At 42.7% G+C, this 14,862-nt stretch overlaps 1 protein-coding gene across 9 annotated transcripts in view; it reads left to right on the top strand.

Moving 5' to 3' along the window:
- APP (amyloid beta precursor protein) overlaps positions 1 to 14,106 on the top strand; it is a gene marked incomplete at both ends in the record, with an annotated part of 251,553 nt that extends 237,447 nt beyond the window's left edge. For all 9 annotated transcript variants that reach the window (XM_084232427.1, XM_084232423.1, XM_084232426.1 and 6 more), the window contains 3 exons: positions 1,006 to 1,106; positions 3,997 to 4,143; positions 14,005 to 14,106. In XM_084232427.1, the coding sequence (XP_084088553.1) occupies positions 1,006 to 1,106; positions 3,997 to 4,143; positions 14,005 to 14,106 (350 nt within the window). The remainder of the gene's footprint in view (positions 1 to 1,005; positions 1,107 to 3,996; positions 4,144 to 14,004) is intronic.
- Between the last annotated feature and the right edge of the window lie 756 nt (positions 14,107 to 14,862).

The following is a 14,862-nucleotide window of genomic DNA, read 5'->3' as shown; positions in this document are numbered from 1 at the left end:
ATGTCAAGGAGGTGACAGATTTCACAACACCCATAGACGAGATTGTTAGAGTGACTAGATGAAGAACGAGAAGTAATTCCTCTGTTGTGTCAGCTGCTCTGCGTTGGCCCCTGGGTGGGAAGACTGGAGAAGAGATGCTCTTTAAAGCCCTTTTCATCCTCAAATTCTGACTTTTGATATTCAAATGCTACAACATGAAAATATGCTTTGTACTTTCAGGTTTTTGATTTAAAAATGACTTGGCATTTGTTTTCAAGCTTCAAATTATTATTTGAAAAGTGAAATTCATTACAATGATTACTGTCAGAATCCTATAGCAATTAATAGAGAAGAGGTACTGTAATAAATTCTGTTAGACTCAAAGAAGTGCTTTCAGATATTATACAGTTCAACTCTATTCAGCTGATGAACCAATTATATTCTGTATCTATAACTAAATCACTTAACTGAATCAATGATAGGATTTTTACAGTGATTCACTGCATAGATACATGAACATGATTTATTTGTAATTAGAACAAAGCCCCAAAGTAGCAGTTTTGTTCTGCCAGGTAATTAATTCTCATTTTTAAAGTCTTTTATTATTTTTTTCTGAAGGAATGGGAACACATGGGAAAAGACATATAATAGGCTAAACAATAAGCCCTTAAATCAAGCCAGCATATTTTAGGATCAAATTCTTGCCAAGTTAACCAGTATTTAACTTCTGTTTTTCTCTATTTAAAAAAAAAAAATTATAGCATGTGTTTAAGGCAGTAGAAGCCTTAACTTTAGATTTCTTTAATCTTTAATTTCATTTTGTTTCAAATAGCTAGTAGTTAAGAATTTAAATACAGTGTGTCATTTTTCTTTAAAAAAAAAAATCATTAATCTATTTTTGTCTAACTTTAGGCCTAGGAAGAAGTTTGTGGTAGCCTTTGCATTGTAATGTTATTGTTTGTGGAAAAAATGAATTGCCTCCCCTGCGTCTTTTAGTTCTGGTCTAATGCTTGTGGTATCACACAGGTTCAGGGCTGACAAATATCAAGACTGAAGAGATCTCTGAAGTGAAGATGGACGCAGAGTTCCGACATGACTCAGGATATGAAGTTCATCATCAAAAATTAGTACGTACAATGATACCTATTAACCCTTATTTACCCTATGCCAGAAATCCAGTGTAGGAAAAGATAGAAACAAAATAAGGGGCTTCCCTGGTGGCGCAAGGGGTTAAGTCTCAGCACTATGAAGCTATCAGCAGCCACTGCAGCATGAGTTCGATCCCCAGCCCAGGGAGGTGACCCACATGGCAGGACCGACCTCTCCTATGTCACCTACTGCTCCCCTCAGCAGTGCATTTCTGTCAGTCTCCCTGTTCAGTTCCCTGTTCTGTCTCTCTCTGAATCCTCTCACCCCCACACCTCTAGCCTACACCCCAGCTCATGTATGCATAAATAAAATAAATCTTTGAAAAAATAAAAATAAAAAATAAAATGCTTTTCTAGGAGTGTCGTGAAAATGTAAAGGGGTAGAAAGACTATGGGTTTTTTTTTTTTTTTTTTTGTCCAGAAGGCAGCTAAGTTGACCCAGGATTTAACACAGAATTAATTTGTGATATAGCAGCCATGTTCCTTAACTTCCAGTCTATATTCTAGGAAATCAGGTTTCTAATAGGCTTGTTTGAGGATCACAGTCTCAAACACCTGCAAAGCCTCTGGTTTCACAGAACAGTTTTTATGGCTTTTTGCTAAAGTTCACCTTTGTGACTGTTCCTGGTACTGCTTCATCTCTCCCGCCTAACCCTTCCTTCCATACCCCCCCCCCAACTTTCTTATAAGATCGCCTGCCGAAGAAGGTTCTTTGGGACTCTCCACAGTGAGTAGAGGCAGGAAGTAAGCAAGATTCAGATTGCTGTCAACCAAAGACTCGAGCAAGGCGGACAAAAACAAAACCAAATCCAACAGCCTTTTCAGACAAAATTGTCCCTTTCCCCAAATGTTAGAATTAGAGCATCAAAAATAGCAGCTGCCTCCTTTTGCAGGCATTTCTAGTCCTTCTATAAATCCTATGCCAAAGGATTCAGATAAATCCAATGTTGCTTTATATTAAGGTTCCTTCCATCTTATGAGCAAGCACAGTAAGGGGGTTAAATTAATAAAGATAGTTTTACTGCATATTCAGTGATGAACAAAAAATTGTAATACAGTTCTTACAGCCATAATAATACTTAAGGAGTAATTGCTCTCAGGCGTGTGTGTGTGTGTGTTTCCCTTTCAAAAGAAACTAGCTTTCCAATAGTCATAAATGTTTAAATTTAAGTATTAAACTCAAAAATAATATACCTTTTAAGTAGTACTTAGACCTCTTTTTTCTCTAAGTAATAGGAACAAATAGAAAACTGATTTGGGACTCAGATGTGCATTTTAATTCCCATCTTTTTATGTAAAAGCACATTTAGTTTTTTTGAAGCATGGCTTTTACCAGGTTAATCCAATACCAGTTATTATAGAATCAGGGGTATTCTTGAACTGATGGATAGCGAAGAGGTTAAAAACATAAGGAACTGCCAAAAGAGTGGGTGCTGGTGGGGCTCAGAGCTGAAGGAGTATGTGCAGATTGCACTTTCTGGTTCTTGTGTCATAAAAGCCCATCTCTGCAATTACACCAGCTCCATAATGTGACAGTGACTAATGGCGGCAGCAGCAATTAGGAGAATCAGCTCCCTCTACTGAACTAGTTGATAAGATAATGTACTATAATTAGTGCAATGAATATTACAAAATTACAGTATTTTCTTAAAGATATAGGAAGATGTCCAGACTTGCATTTATTTCTGATTACCTCATCCTGGTATCATTTGTTAATTAATGATTTGCTTTCGATAAATACGTTGAGCTAGCATATTTGTTGAAAAGGGGGAATAATTATGAACCATTCCCAATTTTGCTGCAAAAGGGCCATGAGTAATTTGGAAAGGTGCATTATTTGCTGTATTTTATGTTGACTTTTTATACAGTTGCAGTGTCAGTGCTAACAGTGAAAATTGGTCATTTACTATCATGATTATATTAAAAGCATATTTAGGAGAACTATTCTTACTATTCAGTGTAACAAAAGCTGTATGTGTTTAGCAGAATGTTTTCTTTAATACTCGATCTCCTGTAAGATCATCTCCTTACATAGCAAGATGATAAAAGTTACTTTTATAATTCCATTTAAGTAAATGTTGAAAAGCAGTGATATGTGGTATAGTAAGTTGATCACACTGAATAAATAACCTCTTTACCATTTTCTCAATTCTTTATATGTTTCACCCAAATAAGCAGCAGGAATAAAGCAGCACTGTTGGGTTTCTGGACACAGCATATTAAGAAAGCATGTTTTATAGGTGACTTAAAATTCTTGTTGCCTGTCCCTTCTTCCTTTTGAAATAACGGTCTTTTAAGCATTATTCTTCTCAAGGTTAATTAGTGCCCCCACTGAATTTTATGGCTAAAAGTAGGGAACAAAATGTCTTCTGTTAAACTCTTGTTGCAAAATTCTTGTTCTTGTGTATTACAGATGTCCCTCTAGGGAACTGGGATGTTGGGTTTGAACATCCCTAAGACCTGATTGTCATGCGTCAGGTCTCCCAGTTTTAACCCTGTGACTGGGGAAGTGCTGGCTCCTTTGATAATCAAGGTCACTCTCTTTTCAGTCTTGCTACTTCCAGGAGCCACCTTCCCAGCTCACACCGAACATACCTCCTGTCAAACGCTTTCAGGTCCCAGAAGGCTTTATTTTGCCTTTTAGGTACATGTGGGAAGGGAAGTTTTCAGTAGAACTGGGGAGCCACATGTACCTCATCCTATAGCTTCAGATGCCATTCTTAGTAAGTAGAATGTATGGTTATTTTTCAAGGAGCTCCTAAGAGAGGAGGACCAACTCAGGAAACACAAGATAAACACTCGCACTTTTCACATACCCCACATCCATGTCTACCGCCATTGTAATTCTTTCTCTTGATTTGTTTTCCAGGTGTTCTTTGCAGAAGATGTGGGTTCCAATAAAGGGGCCATCATTGGACTCATGGTAGGAGGTGTTGTCATAGCAACAGTGATCGTCATCACCTTGGTGATGCTGAAGAAGAAACAATACACGTCCATCCATCACGGCGTGGTGGAGGTAGGTAAACTTGGCTACATGTCTGCAAGTGGAATTAAAGATGACGAGGTGAGGGGCCTCCCCTGGTGGCGTAGCGGTTGAGCACTGGGCTGTGAGGCTGCCCGCATCCTCTGCAGGCCAGGTTCATTCCCCGGCCGCCGGCGAGGGTCCCACAAAAAAAAAAAAAAAGATGACAAGGTGAAATTCTTGCTTGGCGTTAGTCTAGGGATCATCGAAGCATTTCCTCTTTGGGGGAAAAAAACAGATTCCTGACTGGTGTCAAGATGCAGGTATTGCCTTGCTTTGGTTTTTATTCATTCCACCTATCACTGCTATGATCAAGGCACCGGACTGTGTGCTGCTGCCTCAACTTCTTATAATTTGTGTTGAAAATCAAAATAATACTAAGAACACCTATTTAAAATAGTCATGATGACCCTCAAACATGTCAAAGGGAAACAAAACCAAATCAAATCAGCAGAAGTTAGAAATGAAAAAGGAAGTGGGAGGTAGCTTTTTCAAAATTAACCTGAGTACATTTATGACTGGAGTTTGTCTTAATCTGACCTCTGACTAAAACCAGGCTATAGTGACTAATACAGATTTTCAGTAAAGAATCTTACCTCTAAAATTCCACAGAAAATCATAGGCTACCAAGAGGGTGAGCAAAATAGACGAGGATATCAAAGTTGTCACACCTGTTACCGCACATCCACCTGAAATGGCTTAGTTTCAAGGTGCTAGTGTCATCACACTCGAGGCAGAGGGAGGATCCCCCCAGATGACAGGCACGTTATGCTTCCTAGAGATTGTCCCCAGGGGCTGACCTGTGACAAAGGTAAGTGTGGGCAGCACAGAAGTGCTGTGCTCCCCAGCAGACAGCTGTGCCACAAGAGTCAAATAGAACTCCTTAAACCCATGACATGAAATATTGAAAATTAAGATAAAACTTACAAATATGTTTCTTTCATGCATATCAAATACTATTTTGGTGCTGGTCAGGTCAGGAACCTCCAGTCTATGAAACTGTTAGGAAACTCAGAGAAAGTGAATGAATACAGCTTGAGAAGTATTTTGTAGACATCTCTATCACTCAAATGGATTTTAAGTTTTTTAATTAAAGTCACATTTTGATCCACTATCTATTATGACATGGTATAATTTTCAGGTGTGCATCATTACACTTCAATGTCTGTATATATACATTAAATTCACTATTAGCAGTCCCATTGTGTCCTACACCATATACAATAGACCCCTTTTGTAAGGTTACCCTCCCCTACCCACTGTTCCTTCTGCTAATCACTAGTTCCTTCTGCTAATCACTGTTCCTTCTGCTAATCACTAGTCATAAAGTTGAAAATTTTATTTTTGGTTTATTTGATTGTTTTATTCCGTTCATTCATTTTGTTTCTTCATGACCCACATGTTTGTGTTTTTGTGCCTTTCTCCTTATTTTACAAGCACAGAAGCCTCTAGATCTGTCTCATTTCATAGATGATAAAAGAGACCCAGGCAGAAGAGGCATTCACTCAGGCCAAGGTTAGGGTCCAGATTTCCCCATATTCTGCCCATGCTTTTTTCATCAGAAAAAAGTTCAAATATTTCACTAACCTCAAGGAAACGTGCTCCACAGTAGTCTTGATTCTAGGAAGGCAGAGCAGTTTAAATAAATTACATGCGTGGCAAAGCCAGAAACCTCATTGTGTTTAGCACTTTAAAATCTCCACAGACAACTTGTTTACAGGAGCTGCTGATGGAAATTGGTTTTCAGTCTTATTTCCCTGGTCCACAGTGGTGTGGCTATGCTTCATAAAGAGCATGAAATGAATGAGACGCAGGGAACAGGTAGCAGCATGAAAAGAACTGAATGGCCGACCAGCTAGAGTGTGGGCCTGTAACGCAAGCAGTGACGACATCATTGAACGTGGGGTATTGCTGTTCATCATCATCATCATCTTTGTCCTCTGAAACTGCTTAAGGATTATTATTATTATAGGGTTAGTTTATCACATTTCTATCAAAACTTTCTCTTTTCATTTTAAGTCCATGTTCAGGCAAATAAAAATGTCTGCATAATACAATGGTGTATTTTAACTACCTTGAGCTGCTGAACATACCCAAAAGGCAGCTTGCTTCTTTCTTTAGTTGTATTATTTTCTTTCTTTTTTTTTTAAGATTTATTTATTTATTTATACAAGCACTGGGTACAGTCAGAAGCGTGGGAGGGTGAGAGAATTCACCAGAGCCAGAGCGGGGAGCAGAGCAGGCAGAAGGACCGAAGTACACTGCTGAGGGGAGCAGCGGGCGGCAGGAGAGGTCTGCGCGCCATGTGGGACCCTCACCCAGTGGCCAGGGAGCAGCCAGGAATCTAACTGGCGCCACAGAGGCCGCGGGCAGCTTCGCAACCCAGCGCTCAACCGCTGCGCCACCGGGGAGGCCCTAGATCAGTGTTTCTTTTGGTTAGTTACCAAGAAAAGGCTCCTTAGATTTGGAATGTCAGAGAAGATGTTGACATATTGACACAGATTCTGCAAAAAAAAAAAAAGTTAACTTTTAATCCAGGAAGCTTCCTTGAAAGAAGCAAAATTATGCAGAAGTTGATCAATTCTTCTCTAGATATTCATTCTGTGAGCTATTTGAGAGCAACCAGAAACCAGAAGAATGAGTTTATTTGCTCTTACCTCTTCCTTAAAGATATTGCTGCATGCTTTAATCCATTCTTTTACCTCTGGTGGCTTTTGTTTGTCTCCCTTTGATAAGCCACCCTTCGTTGAGCTCATGTGGGAACAGCACAGAGCAGACCTTCATCTACGGTGTTGTCCACCATCCCTGCCCTCAAAAAGGTTCTAGTCTAGCTGCGTGGTTGAATTTGGACACAAAGAACTACAACCCAACCCAGGCACCTAAGTTTCTCACGTAGCCCAGGTAAAAAGGTAGAGAGCTGTTCAGAGAATGCCAGAATCTATCCTGAATGGGAGTGATTCTCCAGAATGTTCTCCTGTTTAGCGGCCTCACACTCAAGTGTAAGCAGACATTTACTTCCAGCTCTCAACCTGCTCCTTTCATGAGCAACCTCACAGCACCAAGAAGCAAACATAAATGACTCTTTCCTGATAGCCTGACCTAAGTCTCTCCGGACAGACTACAACTATGCTTCATGCCATCAGTGCCTGAAAAAGAAATCACAGTGAAAACAGTGTGTCCCAGAAGTCTCTTGTTCTTAAAGTGAGAGATTCCTGCAGAGATGCAGGACTGAAAGCGACCCTGGTATTTTTACTAATGGGATTGTTAGCAGTTGGAAATAAGCACTTGCTAGTTTTTGTTTGCAAAATCATAAGCAATAAATACTGATTTAATGGCTTACTCAGCCCAAGACCAGAGATTGACTCTGTAAGCCTTTAGCCACACTTTCCTGAGAAGGCGACTGACCTTTCTGTGCACCTCATGCCAAGACATGCTGCGACACGCTATCCCTTGATCATGCTACTTCCCAAATGCCCCCCGTGGCTGGTGACGCAGCTTCCCAGTGCCAGCTGGGTTCTTCCTTGCTTTTTAAGGTCCCGAGAAGCCCAGTGACCTCAAGTTCCTTTAGAAGCAGCTGGGATTTTTCTACATTGCTATCCTTTGACACTGGGTATTGAAATGTATCTCGCAGCAGATGAAAACATTGCAGATAACTAGAACTCGCCAGAAGTCACCCTGCAGTCATCTCATTGATGATCCAAATTAAAGCAGAGTTTCTTATTTAGATATTTGTGAAGCTACCATGTAGGGCTTTTCCTGTTGGCTGTACTGGAGACACCAAAAAAACATCTTTGGGGTCCTTTTATCCATAGGAAGTTGCCCCACCTGTGAAGGTCCCTGACACCTGCTAATGTAGGTGTTGTAAGTTGTTGGGAAGACTGGTCTGATTAAAGGAGCATGCAAAGGCAACGACAAGGGAGGGTGGACTCAAGTCTGCCTGTGGCTCAAAGGGAATAGAGGGGAAAAAACTGGATGTGCACTGCAAAGAAGGCATCAAATATTATTCCAAAGGATCACAAAGGAGTTTGAGAGCCTGCAAGAGGAATGAGTTCATGTTGGCAATAGATGTAGTTGAACCACTAATAGAGAGCAGGGGTTGCAATGACGAAAAAGAATACAGTGGAGCAGAAAACCGACTCTGGGTAGTCACTTGGAGGGAGAAATGCTAACTTGAAATTTTATTGCTTTTCTTTAATGGATCACTAACTGGGTTCTTAGTAGGAAATTTAGAGCACCAATCCTTGAGGGTAAATTTCATGGGAGAGAGCAGACATTTGTGAGACCACAGCTTTCTGATCCCCCTGGACTGCTCTGTCACCTGGTGTTTCTCCTTCTCTGTCAAAGATTTCACTTTCCTGGTGTCCGGTTATGCAGCTGCTTCTTAATGTCAGCTCAGTGAGATGTTTTAGGGTCTTCACACCAGTGATACTCATTTTAGGGGAGGTGGCGAGGACACATTTCTGGCGTATCTTATGCACCAGATCTCAATTGAGGGACAGGGTCCAGTCCCAAGTAGCAGTCACTGCCCAGCTGCTTCAAGAAAATCATCCTCATGCCTCTGTGATGCCCAGTAAGGCTGGTTAGGACGGTCCAGAAGTGACGCAGCTCACAGTTTCTCACCTACCGGCTGAAAGCCTCTTGCTATGGCTCGACTGCTTTCTAGGTACATCTATAGTGGGATGATACCTAAACACTGCAGAGTTTAACCACTTGGGCACTGCCATCCTGGTCACCCCCAGCTGGTTTGTGACAGTAGCAAGAACTTTCTCCTTGGCCTTCCCAGTGGCACAGCGGGTTGAGCACGGTGCTATGAAGCTGTCCGCAGCCTCTGCAGCGCAGGTTCGATTCCTGGCCATCCAGGGAGATACCCACATGGCGCAGCAGACCTCTCCTGTCCTGCTCCCCTCACCTTTGATCCATCTGCCTGTTCTGCTCCCCACTCTGTCTCTGGTGAATCCTCTCACCCTCCTGTGCCTCTAACCTGTACCCCAGTTCTTCTATAAATAAATATTTAAAAAAAAAAAAAAACAACCTTCCATTTAAAAAAAAAAAAAAAAGAACTTTCTCCTTTTCCTTTTCAGTCCTGGATGCAGCTGCTGAGTTATTTCCTCTCCTAAGTGGCCTTTCTGGATACACAGCAGACCAGGAGTGTCTGCACATTCCTCCCATGAGGGCAGGGTTTTGGCAGGGTGGGGCTCCTCCTTCTTTGGGGTGTTGGCCTTGGCCTTCTTAGCCTTGCCACCAGCATCAGCTTTACCTGGCGTCAGGTTTCTTCTCTTTAGTAGCCTCCTTCTCAGCTTTTTTTAACCCGCCATCTTGCTGGATGGGCAAGAGAACTAAAAAGCCCGTTTCTAGTCAATAAGCTGTTTTCCTTGCTTTCATTTTCTTCCCATATCACTGGCCCCTTTGATGTGCTTACATTCTGCTGCTATTATGTACACTCCAGTTTTCTTATCCTTCTTTTCTTGTCCACCTCGATGACCTGAAATGGAGAAATCATAGGGACCAATATTCTGTTGTTTTTGCCCGACTCATTGCATCACAGACCCCCTGCTGCTGACTCTCCATCATAAAGTGGTGTGTGGGGCTCCCACCTCTCCTGCAAGCCTAAAGTAGCAGCACCAGAGATGGAATGAGGAAGGACTGGAAACTAGGGAAAGCCAAACAGATTTACCGCTACAGTCAGGTAGTTGAGCTGGAAACTCCTCTGGATATTGGGAAGGAATAAATGTCTCCAGAGGATGGAAGTCAAGCAGGAAAGAGTAAGAAGAGGACATGAGCCAGAGTCCTGGAGAAGTCTGCTCAAGGCTGTTTTCAGACACGACGGATCGGTCTGATCCACAGCTCTCGACAGGGTGCATCTGCTGCCGTCGTCAGCTGAAAGTGAGCCACGATGTGGCGCCAGGACCCCCAGGGCCGCTCATGAAGACAGAGTGTCCTAGCGGAGATGTCAGATCAGCAGCGCTGCCACCTAACTGATGCGTCTTCATCTCAGCGGGTGACAGATGCTTTTGCCTGCTGGGTGGATGGGGATTCTGCCCCTGACGTCACTGATCTGTCATTCCTTCCAGCACACACACACACACACACACACACACACATGTTCCAACTCCCCCCCCCCCCCGCCCTGAGGGGTATGACAGCGAGGGACATGCGAGACCCTGGTGCACAAGGATATAGGAGGGCAGCCTCTGCTTAGTGGCCCACACCGGTGCCCTAGCTGCACTCTGATCACAGAGCTGAGCTAGGAAGGAAGGTCCCCCTGCATCCTCAGTGCTAGAACATGAGTGCTCACTGTTTTGGCTTTGGGGGGGCTGGGGATAAAGTGACACAATCCACACTCCTTGAGTGCCATTTTATAAAGATAATCCCTTTTCCTCTGAATCGTGAGCTCTTTGCAGTCTAAGTTCCACAGCAGCCCGCGCCGATCTGGCAAAAAAGGAGCTGCCCTCTCTGCGGCCAAGTGTAATAAGGATTAGCAGTAGGAAGGGCCAAGAAGAGACAGGAGCGTTGGAAGCCTGGATTGCACACCGGCCTCCGCCTGGCATTCCCGGCAGCCTACTCTTCCTACGCAGACAATTTTGGCCTTTGATGAGGAGATAAATCATTAAGTTGCCAGGTGTCCCCTGCTCTTGATGAATGCAGATGACTGTTAACAGCCGGTGTGAGGGTTGACATGGCTCCTGGAAGAGATACAAGCATAATATTCCAATAATCAAGCTGCATTGTGGTGTTTTGGGTTTTTTTTTTTTCCTTTACATTCAGAAACATGAGAGTTTGTGCTTGATCTCCTAAGCAAGATTTTTTTTTTAAACTTCAGCATTCTTGAAATGTCAGCAAAGAGGTGGCCTAGAAAAAGAGATGCCCAAGTCTGAGTGGCATTCTGCTGCAGAGAGGTGGCTGCCTGGCTGGCAGATTTGGGGACCGATGTCATCTCTCCTTACCAGCGCTGATGTGTAATCGTGGCATTGAACTTACAGCTCCTTGGCTGAGCGCACAATCGCCAGTAAAGGCACAGTGACCTCATTTGTTGACAACTATGCAGATCAAGGGAAGAGGAAGGGATGGGGGAAAACATCTGTGATTATCCTCCCAGGGACGGTAATGCTCAGCGGCATTGGAGCAGTGTCCTCTGAGTACCGACTCAGTGAGAGCGTATCGTGGCATTATTCTCGGGGGAGATGCTCGCGCTTGTCACTGCATGAGTTTGAGGACTCGCTGCAGGATTGTGCAGTGGCTCTGACAAGGCTGCAGAGTGGGGAGTGTCCAAGAGGCAGGCAGCTGTCTCCTTGTGGGTGGAACCTGAGACTCAAGGTGTAGAACCCTACAGCGTGAGGGTGGCCTGCATCTTCCTGCTCCGCTGTGTTGGCATTAGCCAGATGGCAATTGCAACTCATGCCCAGACTAAAAAGAGTCAGCCAGTCCATGAGCTGGGGTCTACACAATAACCAACGGGGAATCGGATTACACGGCTGTTAGCAGTCATTTGCATTCATCAAGAGCAGGGGACACCTGGCAACTGAATGATTTATCTCCTCGTCAAAGGCCAAAATCAACTGCATAGGAAGAGTAGGCTGCTGGGAGGCAGGTGTGAAATCCAGGCTTCCACCACTCCTGTCTTTTCTTGGCCCCTTTCTACTTGGTATTCAGATCTTGTTTCTTTAGATAAATGCCCTGTTTTATTGAGATAATAGATGACATATAATATTGTATTATTCTAGACAGATAGCATGATGATCTGATGGATGCATATATTGTAAACTGATCCTCAACAGTAAAGTTGACATCCATCATGTCATTAGTTGCTGTTTTTCTTGAGAACTTTTAAGATTTGCTCTCTTAGCAATGTTGAAATACACAATACAGTCATATTAGCTATAGTCATCACATGGTAATGATGGTCCCAGAACTTATTTATCATCTTAACTGGAAGGGTGTATCTTTTGGCTGCCTTCACCCATTTTGTCCGCCATCTCACCTCCGACAGCCACCAGTCTGTTCTCTGTATCTATGAGCTTTGGTTTTTTTAAAAAACAATTCACATTTAATTGACATCATGTGATATTGTCTTTCTCTGACATATTTGACTCAGCATAATGCCCTCAAGTCCACCCATATTGTCACAAAGAGCTGGATTTCCTTTTCATGACTGAATAATATTCCATTTATATACCCCACATTTTCTTTATCCATTCATCCATCTATGGACACTTAAGTTGTTTCCACATCGTGGCTACTGTGAATAATGCTGCCGTGAACGTGAGGGTGTAGATATCGTCTTGAGATAGTGATTTTTGTTCCTTCAGATAAATGTCCCAAATTGGAATCACTAGGTTATATGTCAGTTCTGCTTCAATTATTGCAGAATGTCCATACTGTTTTCCATCATCGTGGCTGTGCCAGTCCTTCCATCTAAATTATTTGTTCATTAACAGGGTCTATCATGGCTCCTCAGACTCCCCCCTCAACATGTTGCCTTAGCACAGACACACTTGCTCATCGGGTTCAAGGGCAGCACTGCCCTGGAGCCCACTGTGGGAGGTAGTGGTTGTGCCAGGTCGGCTATGTCTGAAATAAAAGCTGCTTTAGGGACTGAATGTCACTGGCAACACTTGGTGGTTTTCCACCTGCCAAGTTCTCCTGGAAATGATTTGGACAAGCCCAATTTCATGTCCTGAACAGAAGCTTTCCCTTTGAAGGAAAAACCATCATCTGGACAGATGTGTTATCTTTTCTCTAGAAAACCTGCTTCTTCATTCTGTTCATTCTCTTCTAATTCTCTTCACCTTTCTTTCCTATGGAAGAAAAAGAAATTTAAATAAACTGAGCTTTCCTTCATTCAGCAAAGAGTTAAGTACTTGCTCTCTTCAGTGCACAGTGAGAGGTACAGCAAATAAACCAGAGACTTGAACAGCCACGGCCCACATCACGGGACCCAGTACACCTTACCCCCCTCACAGCGGAAAATGCCAACCCCTTTGTCCTGTCAGGGAAAAACACTAGCTTCCAACAGCTGGCCGGAACCCAGAGATAAAGCACCTGTATCCACAGAGAGGACCTGTTTTTAAACCTTTAGCCGGACTTCCATAGCACCTTCGTGCACTTCTCAAAGATTCTACAATCTCGAAGTTCATGTCCTTACTGTAGTTTTCTTTTTTTTTCTGTGCCAAATAATAACCCCTTTGAGATATGATACGTTTATTTTTCCCTGAGACAATTCTCAGACCTCTCTCCAGCAAATTATATTTAGTGAAAACAGAGACAAATAAAAATAAGCACGGGCAGATTGCCAGCAGTGATTGAGTGTTCTCCAGTATACCTTGCCGAATCTCTCTCCATGCTTCTTTTGGACTTTCTGTCTAGCTTACCATCAGTCTTTACAGTAAAAAAGCCTTCTTTTGTGGCTTTTTGTCCTTTTTTTCCCCGCCCCAGCCAAGAGAGAAGAAAAACACACCCCAGGAGTATCCAGTTACTACTGAGTAGGGGAAGCAATCCCTGCAAACGAGAGGGCGCAGAGCAGAGTTTTAAGCGCCACCTGGTGGCTGGATGGAGCACTGCGTAGCTCGTGGTCACAGCTCAGATGATAAAGTGGGAAAGACCACTCTGCCCAGACTGCCTTTTTTTTTATTATTTTACATATTTTTTACATCATTTTTCATTTTTATACAATGTATGCATTTTCATCTTGGTTAGGGTCCCCGTACAGTTCCAACCATCCTTGTTTTGATCCTACTCCCTCCCCCACCCCCTGTAGTGTGTGTCTGGTTTATAGTTGCCTGTTGATTTGGATTTTCACTTTATTATAATTAAACTGCTTATTTTTTTTACTCAATCGGCCTCATCCTTGCTTTTCAGGTGGATGCTGCCGTGACCCCAGAGGAGCGCCACCTCTCCAAGATGCAGCAGAACGGCTACGAAAACCCAACTTACAAGTTCTTCGAGCAGATGCAGAACTAGACCACGCCACAGCAGCCTCTGAAGTTGGACGGCCAAACCGTTGCTTCACTACCCATCGGTGTTCATTTATAGAATAACGTGGAAAGAAACAAACCCTTCTGTTTTATTATTTACTCGGTATATCGCCTTTTGACAGCTGTGCTATAACACAAGTAGATGCCTGAACTTGAATTAATATACAAATCAGTAATGTCTTCTCTCTTTACATTTTGGTCTCTACACTACATTATTAATGGGTTTTGTGTACTGTAAAGAACTTAGCTGTATCAAACTAGTGCATGAATAGACTCTCCTGATTATTTATCACGTAGCCACTTAGCCAGTTGTATATTATTCTTGTGGTTTGTGACCCAATGAAGTCCTACTTGAAATATGCTTTAAGAATCGATGGGGGTGCTTCGTGTGGATGTGGGAGTTAGCTGCTTCTCTTGCCTAAGTATTCCTTTCCTGATCACTATGCATTTTAAAGTTCAACCTTTTTAATTATTCCAAATGATTTACAGGTTTTTTTTCCACAACTGCATTTTGTTGTACAGATTGCAGCTTCTGCTCTCTTTGTGATATAGGAATTATGAGGATACACTTGTATTTCTTTGTGCCTGTTTTATGTGCACACATTAGGCATTGAGAATTGAAACTTTTTTTGTCCATGTATCTTCGGATCTTTGATAAAGAAGAGAATCCCTGTTCATTGTAAGCACTTTTACTGGTGGGGGGGTGGGGGGGGTGCTCTGCTGGTCTCAAATTACTAAGAAT

This window comes from Talpa europaea (assembly GCF_964194135.1).
Source record: "Talpa europaea genome assembly, chromosome: 4".
Taxonomy (NCBI): domain Eukaryota; kingdom Metazoa; phylum Chordata; class Mammalia; order Eulipotyphla; family Talpidae; genus Talpa; species Talpa europaea.
The sequence above is the reverse complement of the archived record's forward strand: the minus strand, read 5'-3'. Positions and strand labels throughout refer to the sequence as shown.